This window comes from Balaenoptera ricei, chromosome 7 (assembly GCF_028023285.1).
Source record: "Balaenoptera ricei isolate mBalRic1 chromosome 7, mBalRic1.hap2, whole genome shotgun sequence".
Classification (NCBI taxonomy): Eukaryota; Metazoa; Chordata; class Mammalia; order Artiodactyla; family Balaenopteridae; genus Balaenoptera; species Balaenoptera ricei.
In genome coordinates, this window is record NC_082645.1 from 9036037 (window position 1) to 9051138 (window position 15102).

At 47.4% G+C, this 15102-nt stretch overlaps 1 protein-coding gene across 3 annotated transcripts in view; it reads right to left on the reverse strand.

The window, feature by feature from the left end:
* The window catches only part of TFCP2L1 (transcription factor CP2 like 1), a 66375-nt gene that overhangs the window by 27698 nt on the left and 23575 nt on the right, over window positions 1-15102 (reverse strand). For all 3 annotated transcript variants that reach the window (XM_059927650.1, XM_059927653.1, XM_059927652.1), the window contains 3 exons: window positions 2539-2615; window positions 1875-1980; window positions 1085-1191 (listed from right to left, as the gene is read on the reverse strand). In XM_059927650.1, the coding sequence (XP_059783633.1) occupies window positions 1085-1191; window positions 1875-1980; window positions 2539-2615 (290 nt within the window). The remainder of the gene's footprint in view (window positions 1-1084; window positions 1192-1874; window positions 1981-2538; window positions 2616-15102) is intronic.

Below are 15102 nucleotides of genomic sequence, written 5' to 3' on the forward strand. Positions count from 1 at the left end.
CCACGGGCTCCTCTCCAGATGGAGGTTTCCATCCCGCACGGTCAGACCCACCTCCACCTCTCCGCTCTCCCCCAGTGCTGTCCACTCGGTCAGGCCGCTGGCCGCCCCATCCCCTATCCACAGAGGGCATGCCCTCTCACCTTTGTCCCTTGACCTTGGAGGCCCTGCCTGACCACCTAAGTCCTTGCCGTTGCTCCAGGCCCACTGACCCCAGCAGACCCCCTCACTCCTGCCCGTGAGACCTCTCCCTTGGCAAATCCCACAGACCACAGAGCAGGGACCACAGCTTAGTCCCTAAGGGCCTGGTGGCCAGGTTACTCAGGCCAGGCCAGAAGCTGGGACCGCTTCTTTATTTCTCGTTAGTGCCTGTTACACAGAAGGCCCTTGACGTATATTTCTTGCTATAACACTGTGATCATGTCATAATACAATACATCTTATTGTAATAGTAAACGATAACATTATTATAATTCTTTTAAAATGCAATTCAAGTATTGTAATTATGCAAGGCAAAAAGATCGCTCACTTTTACTGAGCGATTACTATGAACCAGGCCTTGTGGTCATGGCTCTGTTTTCACTCTCTAATTTATAAGACAGGTGGGAAAACCAAGAGGCTCAAAAAGGGACACACAGTAAGAGAGCCAGGGGCAAACCCGGAAGCACAGGGCCCCGGCTGGGCCCTTGGTCACCTCTATCTGCCGTGGTGTTTAACACAAGGCCAGGTTCACAACCAGGTGCTTGAGAATTAAATAATTAATTTAATAATAGAAACAACAGAAACAATTACGAAAAAAATTTTCACTTCAAATTATTTATGCTAGGCCATACTTGTTTGGCAAAAAGCTTACATATTGATAAGCAAAACCCACACAGGATGCTACAACATCCCACGTCCTTTTCCCAGCCCCAGGGACCAACTAGCCCTGTGACTCTGAGCCACACTCATCCACCCTTTCAGCCTCCTTTCCTGCAGCAGAGGGCAGGAGCCCATCAGGGCCCCCCGGACGGATGGTTTCGAGAAACGACCCAATGGACCCCAGAGCTCCGGCTTCCCCACTGAGGGCAAGCTCCCTCCCGCTCACCTGAATGAAAGCAGACGCTCTCTTCGAAGGGTCCCACAAAAACTCAACTGCATTCAGCTGGGTCGGGCTGGCCCTGGGGTCCAAGATACCAACAGACAGTGGAATATCTGTGCACATACACACACAAAAGTGCAATCGTCAGCCACTCCCAAATATTTCGGGAAGGATTCTCATTACAGGTCCAAATTCCTTACACAATTCGAAATGCCAGAAGTTCTGAAAACTAGGTTTTGCGTAACTCACTTGGCAGAATCCTGACTTGACGCCTTTACCCCATTGTGTAGAGTCATTCTGTTCTGCTGCAGGAACATTGCTCTGCTTGATTGCCTGTTGGCGGTGTGACCCGAGGCTATGGGTCTACACACCTTACTGTCATTCCAACTTCTGAATTCCAAAACCCATCTGGCCCCAAGGGTTGTGGATAAAAGACCGTGGACCACCGCCTGAGCCCCCAGTTCCATTTCCACTGCCCCTCTCTGTGAGGCCCACCCTGCCCTTCATCACTCATCATGATCCTTTAAGGCAGGATCTTTCTGCAAAGCCTTCCCTGCTTCTCGCTCCCTGACGGCAGGTCCTCAGATCCCACGTGCCACCCCATCCCAGCCCCCGCAAAAGGTGAACTCCCAAGGGCAGGCCTGGTGGCACGGTCACCTCCACCAGCTCCTATGGGGTTTTACACAAGGCAAAAGTGCGCCAAGATGCCCTGGACAGGCCTGGGTCCAGATGGCACCCAGGAAGGACCCCCGAGTGCCTGGAGCTCCGTCGGCCTCTCCTGGCCCGGGAGACTCACCGATGTCCAGGATGCGGTCCCCGGGCCGGCTCCACCGCCAGCCCTCCAGCTGCTGGTGCTCTGTGTACTGCAGCCGCCGGTCGTGGAACAGCACACGGATGATGCTCTGGGCGGGCGGAAGGGGAGGGGTGGCAGTAAGGGGCAGCGGAGCGCGGGTCCTGAGAGGGACCCACAGGGAGCCTGCCCTCGACCCTCCCCAAGCCAGACAAGCCTCCCGCCCTCCAAGGCCTGGAGCAGCCTGGAGCAGCCTGGAGGCTTCCTCCCCGCCCCCCTCCCAGAGCCCCAGCAATACGAATGACGGCACGAACACGAGTGCTGCCCTTCCCTCCAGGGTTCCTAAGCGCTCTGCACACGCGGGTCATCTACAAACCCCTCCGCGCAGATGAGTAAACTGAAGCTCAGAAAAGGCTGGCAAGAGGCAAAGCCAGGCTGGAAGCCGAGCCTGTCCGACCCAGCGCCCGGTCCATCAGCCCACGTCCCTCTGGCTCTCAGTGCTGCCGGCCCACCCGAGGCCCCTTAGACAACACACTCCGGGGACCAGGAGCCCACCTCTGGCCCTGGAGCTTTCCCCAAACCTCCCAGGCACTCCCGCTGCAAGCCCAGGTGCTGGGACCGCGACAGCGCACCCTCAGGAGCCCAGGAAGGGCACAGCCGGCAGCCTCACCTTCACGTATTTTGTGTTCAGATCCTGAAAATCTCCCAGCTTCCGATTCTCCAGCAGTCGGATTTCATAAGACTGACCTGGAGGGGGGATAACAGTACATTTTCCGTTTCTGTCTTCAAATTTGGGACACCCCCAGCTAGAGGTCTTCTCAACACCCTCAGGGCCCACCCAGGCCTCACGGCCCCGGGGACCAAAGCAGAGAACAAAGGCCACAGACAGCTCAGATCACGCTCTGGACTGGACACCCCAGTTTGTCCATGTGGCCTGGAGGGGGGCCTGGGGCTCCCAGGGTAACGCGCGTGAGCCCTGGAGAGAGACAGCACCTCTACAATGTTCAAAGACATAGAATCCAAAACAATACAGTTAGCGTTAAATTTACAGAACACAACTTCGTATTTCTTGTTTCTTTTGGCCTCACCATGGCTTGCAGAACTTCCCTGACCAGGGATTGAACCCGTGCCCTCTGCAGTGGAAGCGCGGAGCCTTAACCACTGGACCACCAGGGAAGTCCACGACTTAATATTTCTTTATGAAGAACACCCCCTATACACTCGGATGGAGAACACAGATACTTAAATCTACATTAAATAACTGACCGGACCCTTCCTGAGAGCAGGTTTAAAGGAACGAATAAAAGCCTGTTAAACATTGTCTCTAATTGCAGAATGAAATGCATTTTCTCAAGTTAAAAGAATTTCATGTATTTGAAAGGGTGTGGGGATTCTATTTGGGGACATGTAACCAGCACAAGCCGGTGAAAGAATGTAAATGGAGAAAAGATCCATCCATACGAACAACCCCAAACTTTAAAGTATCTGCAAATAATCTGAAGAAAACTACACATATTTTATTGGAAAATAAAATATAGATTGAAAAAATAGGATATGCCACATTCCTAGAGGGGAAGACCACCTAGCAAATGATGTCAGCTTTTTCCAAATTAAGTAAATTCAACCACAACTCTAAAACAGCTTAGCATACATCAGAGCTTCATAAAGGATGCTTTACAAATAAGAGAGAGCAAATGATCTCATAATTGTTCTTGGTAAATCTAATCAAAATTTGTTTAAAAATTTTTTTAAATAATGATACACTCACAAGAAGTTACAAAAATAGTACAGAAAGGTCCTGAGTATCAACCCCAGCTTCCCCCAGTGGTGGCATCTGAGGTCACTATGGTACATTATTGAAACTGACCATGGCACAGTACAATTAACTAAACTCCACACCTCATGCAGATTTCCCTGGGTTTTGCAGGTTTAATCCAAGTTACCACTGGATTAAAAAACTAATTTCCTAAGGTTTTTTTTGTTTTTTTTTTTTTGTTTTTGTTTTTTTAAAGATTTATTGATTGATTGATTGATTGATTGTTATGTTGGGTCTTCGTTTCTGTGCTAGGGCTTTCTCTAGTTGCGGCAAGTGGAGGCCACTCTTCATCGCGGTGCGCGGGCCTCTCACTATCGTGGCCTCTCTTGTTGCGGAGCACAGGCTCCAGACGCGCAGGCTCAGCAGTTGTGGCTCACGGGCCTAGTTGCTCCGCGGCATGTGGGATCTTCCCAGACCAGGGCTCGAACCCGTGTCCCCTGCATCGGCAGGCAGACTCTCAACCACTGCGCCACCAGGGAAGCCCTAAGGTTTTGTTTTAACGTGAATGGCGACTCAATAGGGAAGGACTTTCTGAACCCAAAATCAATGAGGGAAAGAGAAATCTGATCAAGATACAGATACAGATGTAGATATATATACATCTATATCTTAAATGCAAACAGCAAACTAGGAGCAGCACAAACCCAGTGGTTAACAGCTTTAATATATCTAGAAAAGCAATGATTAGAAAAATATTAAAACAAAACAAACAAGAAAAACAAAACAAAAAAAAGAAAAATACTAAGACTCCCTGGAGTGGGTTAAATTGTAGTCCCCCAAGAGATATGTCCATACCCTAATCTCCAGAACCTGTGAATGTTACCTTCTTTTTGGAAAGAGTCTTTGCAGATGAAATTTAAGTTAAGGATCTTGAGACGAGGAATGATCCTGGTTTGTCCTGGAGGTCCCTACATCCAATGACAAGTGTCCTTATAAGAGCACACACAGAGGAAAGAGGAGGCAAGGTGACCACAGGAGCAGAGATGGGATTGATGCAGCCACAAGCCAAGGAATGCCTGGAGCCACCCAAAGCCGGAAGACGCAAAGAACGGATTCTCCGCTAAAGTCCCCACGGGGACCACAGCCCTGGAGGATTTCTGACTTCTGGTCTCCAGAACTGTGAGAGAATAAACTTCTGCTTTGTGTTAAGCCAACGTGTTTGCAGTCCATTTGTTAAAGCAACCCCAGGAAACTAATATACTCAGTCCCCCAGTGAATAACAGAGCAGGCAGAGACTACGAAATTCAGTCATTCATTCCAAGTATTTGCTGAGCACACAACCACACGCCAAACGCCGTGCAATCCTGGGGACACGGTGCCGTGGGCGTGGACATGATGCTGGCTGGCTCAGAGGTGCCCACTCGGTGAAGCTCCCTTCTCAGGAAGGTGGGACCCGTCCATCCGGCTTTCGCCAGCCCAGCTGCCAGGACGAGTGAAAACCAGAAAGACACACCAGGTCCCGGCACCACTCAGGTCGCCCTGCCGGGCACGTTCCGTCAGAAGGAAAAGGCATGGACCCCAAACTCTTGGCCTGCTCACGTGCCAGTTCCTAAGGGTCTCGCTGACCTGAATCGACACTGGTACCTTTCTGAAAAAGCCAGATTTTTCACACACGTTTCCGGGCTCCGGAGCCAACTCTCCCTTGATAGCGACAGGCAGTGGAGCCTCACACACCCTAAACTGGTTTTTCCAGTGTCCTCCACCTCCCCCAGGAAGAATGCAGCCGGGTCTGGCATGAGGCCCAAGGCCCAGATGGTCATTACCGTGGGTTTACAGGCGCCCCAGGGCCCCATGAACACTGACCCCAGGCTCCGCGGGGCAAGCTCAGCTCAGGGCCGGCAGGCGACACCTCCCGTTCCACGCAGAGTGGTCCCCGGACATGAGCATCACAGGTGGCTGCTCAGGGATCAGAGCTACTAACGGGGCTACAGGCCCGGGGTCCCGGCCTCCTCCACCGGCAGCACAGACCTGCCCCCCTGTTTCCCCACCGCATCTCCCTTGCTCACAGAACCCCCCCAGCCACTCTGCACCCCCCTGCTCAGGCCTCAGACAGACGCCCGGCCTCCCTCCCCATCCGGGCTGCCAAGGCGCCGACACACATCCCCAGCCCCCTCCCAGCCAGCACAGCAGCAGCACCCCCAGTGACACACGGGCTGATGAGCAAGGTCAGGACGGCTGAATTGACCCGGGGGACACGGACATCTCTCTGCTTGGCCGGCATCACCTCAGGGCATGGGTGGGAGCCGAGGAAAGTGGGCTCTGTCAAGGCACAGGGCTGTGTCTGTTTTGGTCACCACTGTACTGTCTGACGCAGGAGGGACTCGATGCTCTGTGCTAGAACTACAGGGCTGGCAAAAGCAAGACAGCCTCCCGCCCTCAAAGGGTTGGCGATCTCCTGGGGTATCTCAAACAGAACCGGCATAAGGCGAACCCTAGAGATGATCACACTGAGTGAAGTAAGTCAGACAGAGAGAGACAAATACCATATGAGATCACTCATATGTGGAACCTAAAAAAAGGATACAAATGAACTTATTTACAAGACAGAAATAGACCCACAGACATAGAAAACAAACTTATGGTTACCAAAGGGGAAAGGTGGGGAGGGATAAATTAGGAGTTTGGGATTAACATATACACGCTATACATAAAACAGATAACCAATGAGGACCTACTTTATAGCACAGGGAACTCCACTCAGTATTCTGTGATAACCTATAAGGGAAAAGAATCTGAAAAAGAACAGATATACGTATATGTATAACTGAATCACTTTGCTGTACACCTGAAACTAACACATTGTAAATCAACTGTACGCCAATATAAAAGAAAAATTAAATTTAAAAATTTTTAGAAAAGAAAACAAATAAGAAACAACAGAGAGCCAAAGGGGGAGGTGGGGAGGAAGGGTCTGGATAAGAAAATAACACTTGGCGATAAACTTTGAAGAGTGGGCAGGATTTCTACAGTTGAGGGAAGAATGAATGAGAAAGTAACCCCAAGCAAAACTGTAGTCGGGAGGTGGCCCTGAGAGACGTGCCTTTAGGGAACACCTAACAGCTTCCATTCCCTGGGTGCTTAGCCAGCAGCAAAGCCTGCCCAGGTATTCACTCACCTGAATCAACAGTGCAGCTTAGATTATGAGCCCCACCTGATAGAAGGAAGCAGAGGCTCAGAGAGGTTACCTGACTTGAGCAAGCTCACACAGCTAGTCAGTGATAGAGCCAGGGGCAGAAACTTGGCCCCAGCCAACCTGTTGTGTGTTGCCTGGAGGGAAGAAGGCTCTCTCTCAACTTCGCCTTTCTGGAAGGCATCTGGTTCCATTCTGTTTGCTGGTTAAAGTCTGCCCCCAGCATCTGGTGGCATACAAAGCGCCCCATGAGCCCCATCCCCAGTCAAGATGGTATTTTTTTTCTCCTTCCTTCTCCCCTTTAGGACTAGAAATAAAGGGGATTCTTAGGATGACCAACTCGACTTGTTCCCTGACCCTGGATAAAGCACGTTGACTCCATTTCCTTGTCTGTAAAATCCTCTGTTTCCTACACCCTAAACAATAATCCAGAAGGATAGCAAGAGGGAGGAGATATGGGGATATATGTATATGTATAGCTGATTCACTCTGTTATAAAGCAGAAACTAACACACCATTGTAAAGCAATTGTACTCCAATAAAGATGTTAAAAAAACAAACAAACATGACTTTAAAAATTTGAAATAAAATGAAAAGATTTTGAACTTCTGGAAAAAAAATAATAATCCAGAAGGATAAATCAATCACTACAGAAAATGACAGTAAAGCCTGTTCTAATTTCAGAATTGTGAAATGTGGAACAAGGAAAAAATGTTGGTCTTAGAATCAAGGGAATAGGATAATAAATAAGTAAACAATCACTTCGTTGTCATCTAGCTCTGTGTCGGGACATTGCTAAGCCCTCGCGAGCATTATTTCATTCAGCCCTCACAACAATCTTAGGAGGAAAACCCATTATTGCTCCCGTTTTATAGATGAGGAAATTAAGATCCAGAGAGGTTAAGTATCTTGTGGAAGATCAAACCCAGCTCTGCTGGACTCTGAAGACTGGTCACTTAGCCAAGCTACTCCGCACGGTGTCTGGTGGCTTCAAAAGTTCCCTTCTGGTTCTAATATTCAAGGAATCCATCTGTTATATTTCTCCTGAATTTCTTGATATTTGTTTTACTTCATGATCCTGTTCCATCCGCCTAAACCCTCTCCTTTCTTTTAAGGCTCAAATTCCTAATGCCCAGGACCTCAGTTCTCTGAACCAAGATGGGCCTTAGAAATCTGATGTGTATGTGACCATTCTGTAGCGTATCATTTCCTCATGATAAACGAGCCTCCCTGAAACACATGTTCCTATTCCCTTTAAAATACTCTGTATAGGGACTTCCCTGGAGGTCCAGTGGTTAAGGCACCACGCTTCCACTTCAGGGGGCACAGGTTCGATCCCTGGTGGGGGAACCATGATCCCGCCTGCCGCGAGGCGTGGCCAAAACATAGAAAATAAAATAAAATAAAAAATAGAACAAGGGGATATATGTATATGTACAGCTGATTCACGTTGTTATAAAGCAGGAACTAACACACCACTGTAAAGCAATTATACTCCAATAAAGATGTTAAAAAAATAATAAAATAAAATACTTTGTATAGCACAGGGAACTATATTTAATATCTTGTGATAAACCATTATGAAAAAGAATGTGTATATATATATATATATATATATATATATATATGTGTGTGCATAACTGAATCACTTTGCTGTACAGCAGAAATTAACACAACACTGTAAATCAACTAGACTTCAATAAAATAATTTTTAAAGTAATAATATAAAATACCCTGAACATATTATAAGGTGACAATAGCTAAAACCATGACATTTTTGGTATGAGGACAAATAGAACAATGTAAAAGAGCCCAGAAACAAACCTTTAGATTCTAGCAAACTTGATCTATATAGCAGTGCTTTAAAAAAAAAGACAGACTTTTTAAGAGTGTGAGATAACCGGTTATCCATATGGAAAAATAAATCCATACCTCACATCACACATAATAAGTTAATTCTAGGTGGATGAAAACCATAAAATAAAAGCAAAACCTTAACGTTTCTAAAGAAAATATGAGACTACTTCATGATCATGGGGTAGGAAAGGATTTCTTAAACTAGAAACAAATACACAAAAGAAAAATTATGTCCTTTATAAAATATAAGAAAATCTGTGTTAAAATTTATATCGAGAAACTTCTGAAAATACCAGGGGTGCTGTTAATATTTACACAGTCCCTATCAGTGGGAAATGATCTAGCAAACTGGGGCATATGGTCACCCTATGGAAACAGAAGAAGGTCAACAAACACATGGAAAGATGTGCCGGACGGTACAAGAAAACAGGATACTGTAAAGTAAAATAAGATACAATCTAACATCTGTCCGAGGGGCAAAAATTTCAGCTTGACAGTAGCAAGTGTGGATGAGGCTGTGAAGAATGGGCTCTAGGGCACTGCTGATGGAAGCGTTACGCTGATATAACCATTGGGACCATAGTTTGCCTCCCCCCCCCCCCCACAAAAAAAGGAGTTAGGCTAAAGACACACAAGCCCCCTGTCAAGCACATCAATTCTAGAGGCACATCCTAAGGAAGTACTTGCTATGCACTGGGAGACTTAGATAAAAATTGCCCGCTATGGCATCGCTCATTGCAGTGAGAAATTGTCACCAACCTATATCCAGCTACAGGAGAAAGACACATTAATTCTATTACGGGACTTAGAACGGAATAGCACACAGCACTTGAAATGAGCCCTCCAGAGGCATGGATCAACATGGAGAAATCTCAGAAACATACTACTAAACAAAAAAAGGGGCTCAGTGATGTCTATGAGACCACTTATATAAAGTCTGGAGACAGGGAAAACAATACTGGTCGCTTTTACGGCGAAGTATGCAAAAAGGAGTAAAAACTTAAGCGTGCGCAGAGGGACCACCAACTTCACAACGATGGTTTTGCTCCTGGGAGGAAAGGCAACAGGATTAGAAAGAGGTAAAATCAGAAGCAAATTTGGCAAGGTTGCAAACACCGCATTGGGCACATGAATATTTGTTCTCTTATTCTCTAGAGCATTCAGTCACTCTGAAATTAAAATACAGTTGACCCGGGCTTCCCTGGTGGTGCAGTAGTTAAGAATCCGCCTGCCAATGCAGGGGACATGGGTTCGAGCCCTGGTCCGGGAAGATCCCACATGCCACGGAGCAACTAAGCCCGTGCGCCACAACTACTGAGCCTGTGCTCTAGAGCCCGCAAGCCACAACTACTGAGCCCGAGCGCCACAACTACTGAAGCCCATGCTCCGCTACAAGAGAAGCCACCGCAATGAGAAGCCTGTGCACTGCAACGAAGATCCAACACAGCCAAAAATAAATAAATTAAAAAAAAAAAAAAACACAGTTGACCCTAGAACAACGTGGGGGTCAGGGGCGCGGACCCTCGGGGCAGATCTGCCGTTCCTCTGCGTCCCTGGGCTCCACCAACCTCGGACTGTGTAGTACTGTAGTATTTGCTATTGAAAAGAATTCAACCTTGTGTATAAGTGGACCCGCGCAGTCCAAGTCCATGTTGTTCAAGGGTCAACTAGTATTTCTCTCGCATGAAAAATAATTCAACGGAGGAAGAACTCTTGGAGCTGGCTGTCATTCTGTACTGCATTCTGGTTGTGTGTTTCCAACTCCGCAGCCCTGCCTTAGAGGGAGGATCTCTTGGGCTCCATTGCTCACTGCACACCAGCTGCCCCCCACCCCCTCTGTGCCAGTGACACGCTGGGTGCAGGATAGCCCGAGACACTAGCAGGGGTTGCATTCGCCATACGCATTCACACACCGTCCCCACCATTTTGCCACTGAAATTAAAAACCACCCGCAGTGTAACGAGCCTATTTTTTTTTTTATTTTATTGAAATAAATGTTGTGTTACTTTCTGCTGTACAGCAAAGTGATTCCGTTATACATATATATATATATTCTTTTTCATATTCTTTTCCATTATGGTTTATCACAGGATATTGAATATAGTTCCCTGTGCTCTACAGTAGGACCTTGTTGTTTACCCATCCTATATATAAGTTTGTATCTGCTAATCCCAAACTCCCAATCCATCCCTCCCTCACCCCCCTCCCCCTTAGCAACCACAAGTCTGTTCTCTACATCTGTGAGTCTGTTTCACAGATAAGTTCAATTGTGTCGTATTTTAGATTCCACACATAAGTGATACCATATGATATTTGTCCGTCTCTGACTTACTTCACTTTGCATGATCATCTCTAGGTCCAACCATGTTGCTGCAAATGTGAGCCTATTTTATTTAATCAACTCACTTCAACTTAATTTTTTCAAGTGCGTGTCACGTCTGCATATTGAAAATCATAATCATGTACCATAATTAAATAAAGTCATGGTAAACATTACACAGCTATGCAGCTGCCAGCGTTCTACAGACCCGTACAATTACCGTGGGGATCTCGTTAGCACCCAGGTTTGGAGCCCAGACTCCCCTCTGGGCCCACGACTTTGTAATGGGTAAATGGCTCCAAAAATGTGGACAGTATTGGTGGTTAACGCAGCGGGCTGATGTAAGTTTGCAGACACACCCAGCACACAGTGGCGCACAGGAGGTCCCTGGCTCAGAGGCTCCCCTGCGATGAGACCGTCAACAGCACGGCAGGGGAGCCCTACTGCTGGTGTGGCCTTCCCGCAGCCTTGACAGAGCCCTTAAGGCTCTGGGTTTCCTCCAGTGATCCTGCCCGGCACCCCACCGGCCCCCACCGGCCCCGGAGCTGTTAAAGGCCTCTTAAAGGCCGGCAGGCGTGAGCCCCAGGGCCAGCGTTTAGTTTAGCCCGGCCCAGAGGAGCCAAGGTGACAGGGAGTGTCGGTGCTGGAGGAGAGGTGGTCACAGGCTCCACGCCCACCGGCGGAGGCCAGCAGAGCTCGGTGACCCCCTCCCACTTGAGGGCTCCAGCTTTAGCCTGCGGGGAGGGGTGTGGGCCCCTCAGCTGGACGGAGGCTCGGTGGGGAGCCCGGGTCACCACCGGGAAGAGCGGCTTAGACTTTGTCCAAAGGGCCCTGACGCCACTCAAAGGGGGACGAAAGCTTCCCTCTTGCCCAACCTCCCACCCCCCCACCCCCCGTTGACCTTCCTGCTTCCTTCCACCCCATGCAGGGAGGAGCAGAATGGGGGAAGAGGGCAAGGAAAACACGGGAAAAGAAGAGAAAACTCTTTCAGCGAGGTTTTAAATAAAATACACAAGTGCAGCTCTCTACATGGCCCCCGGCACAGGCAGGGGTTCAGCAAACTGAGCTTCCCCCCACTTCCCTCGTGTAACCCACAATAACCAATGTCTTCCAGCCCAGGCATCGGCAAACCTTCTCCAAGAAGGGCCGGGCAGTAACTATTTTCAGCCATGTGGGTCATAAGACCTGTCACAACGCCCAGCTTAGTCACTGAACAAGGAAGCAGCCACAGACAGCACATGAATGAATGGGCATGGCTGGGCTCCAATCAAACTTTTTATGGACACTGGAAGTTGAATTTTCACATAATTTTCACTCTTCCTGCTGACCTCTTCCTCCCTCCCAACTTCTCTCAGCGCTTTGCAACTTCGCCCCCCAGCTTTCTTGCCTGATGGCTAAGTCAGAGCACTCAGAAGCCAGCTACCAGTTTACCTGAACTAGATTTGCACACACACACACACAAACACACACACACACCCATAGCCCCTTGGACAGTACTGACATGTTTTAGGTTTTTAACTGATGGCTGCACAATCTGACATTGAATTCCCTAAAGCAAATAACAGAGCTGGAACTAGTCAGCCAAACCAAGAAGAACATGCAAAGATGTTTAACCTCTTTAGTGGTCAAAGACAGGCCAAATGAAAATAACGTGGACTTCCCTGGTGGTGCAGTGGCTAAGAATCCGCCTGCTGATGCAGGGGACACAGGTTCGAGCCCTGGTCCGGGAAGATCCCACATGCCGCGGAGCAACTAAGCCCGTGCGCCACAACTACTGAGCCTGCGCTCTAGAGCCCGTGCGCCACAACTACTGAGCCCACGTGCCACAACTACTGAAGCCCATGCGCCTAGAGCCCGTGCTCCGCAACAAGAGAAGCCACCACAATGAGAAGCCCTCACATTGCAACGAAGAGTAGCCCCCACTCACCACAACTAGAGAAAGCCCATGCGCAGCAATGAAGACCCAAAGCAGCCAAAAATAAATAAATAAAATAAATAAATTTATTTTTTTAAAAAAAAGAAAATAATGCAATGGCAGTTTCATTTATCAGACTGGCCAACGTTTAACAGATTGCTAACGTCCCTCAAGGACAAAATGTGGGGAAATGGGCTTTCACATGTCAGAGGTGGGAGATGGGATGTCACAGCCTTTAGACAGTATCCATCAATACTACAAACGCATACAGCCTCTGACCCAACCATGCCATCTCCTGCACTCTAGTCCACAGAAAAGGGTGTGGAGAAAAGGGAACACTCCTACACTGTTGGTGGGAATGTAAACTGGTATAGCCACTATGGAAAACAGTATGGAGGTTCCTTAAAAAACTAAAAATGGAACTACCATATGATACATCAATCCCACTCCTGGGCAGGTATCCAGAGAAAACCATAATTCAAAAAGACACATGCACCCCAATGTTCATTGCAGCACTGTTTACAATCGCCAGGACATGGAAGCAACCTAAATGTCCATCAACAGAGAAGTGGATACAGGAGATGTGGCACATATATACAATGGAATATTACTCAGCCATAAAAAGGAATGAAATTGTGCCATTTGCAGAGACGTGGATGGACCTAGAGACTGTCATACAGAGTGAAGTCAGAAAGAGAAAAACAAATATCATATAGTCTCACGTATATGTGGAATCTAGAAAAACGATACAGGTGAACTTGCAAAGCAAAAATAGAGACACGGAAGTAAAGAACAAACGTATGAATACCTACCAAGGGAGGAAAAGGGGAGGGTGGGATGAACTGGGAGACTGGGATGGACATATATACACTACTGTGTATAAAATAGATAACTAATGAGAACATACTGTATAGCACAGGGAACTCTACTCAATGTTCTGTGGTGACCTAAATGGGAAGGAAATCTAAAAAGGAGGGGATATATGTATATGTATACATATATGTATACATATACAGCAGAAACTAACACAACATTGTAAAGCAACTAATTATTAATTTAAAAAATATATTTCTCTGAGGCTATTCAATGCAGCAGTACTGTTATAGCTAAAAACAAAATGAACTAAATGGTCAAAAAAAAAAGAACAAAACAAAAAAAACGAAACAAACAAAAAAATGAACTACATGGTCAACAGCTATGTTAAGACCAAGCTGTAGAAGAGCACGCGGCTGTTACAGAGAATGAGGCCTGTCCCTTAACCAGGTGACACAGCATCGTGTGCCCCCGGAGATGCTGCAGCCTGGACACAAGGTCATGAACTATCCCTGCCTGGAGTACACAGCCTGAATCTAGTCATGAGGAAACATCAGGCAAACCCACAAATGGCCTGGATACTCTTCAAAATGTCAACCGCGTGAAAGACAAGGCTGAGGATCCGCCAGACGAAAGGACAACTAAGCACAGTGCCTCGTTCTGGACTGGACCTGGAATCGGGGCAAAAAACTGCGGAAAAGGACGGTGTCAGAACCATTGGCCCAATTTAATAGGGCTGTGTGGTAGGTGAAGGTATTGTATTAAATTTCCTGAATTTGATCATGGAAATATGGTTATAGAAGAGAATGGCCTTGTTTTGAGGAAATACCTGCTAAAGTAGTTAGGATAAAAGAGCATGATGTCTACAGCTAACTCTCAAGTGATTCAGGGAGGAAACATATATGTAAAATACAGAGATAAAGGAAATGTGACGAAACATTAAATACTGGGCTTCCCTGGTGGCGCAGTGGTTGAGAATCTGCCCGCCAATGCAGGGGACACGGGTTCGAGCCCTGGTCTGGGAGGATCCCACATGCCGCGGAGCAACTGGGCCCGTGAGCCACAATTACTGAGCCTGCGCGTCTGGAGCCTGTGCTCCGCAACGAGAGGCCGCGATAGTGAGAGGCCCGCGCACCGCGATGAAGAGTGGCCCCCGCTCGCCGCAACTGGAGAAAGCCCTCGCACAGAAACTAAGACCCAACACAGCCAAAAATAAATAAATAAATAAATAAAAAAGATACTGTCATTATTTTAAAAAAAAAAAACAAACATTATATACCGATGAATCTAGTGAAGGGTGCAGAGAAGTTCATTATACTAACCTTTCAATTCTTCCACAGTTTGAAATTTAAAATCACTTTGAAAAAGTTAAGAGTTAAAAAA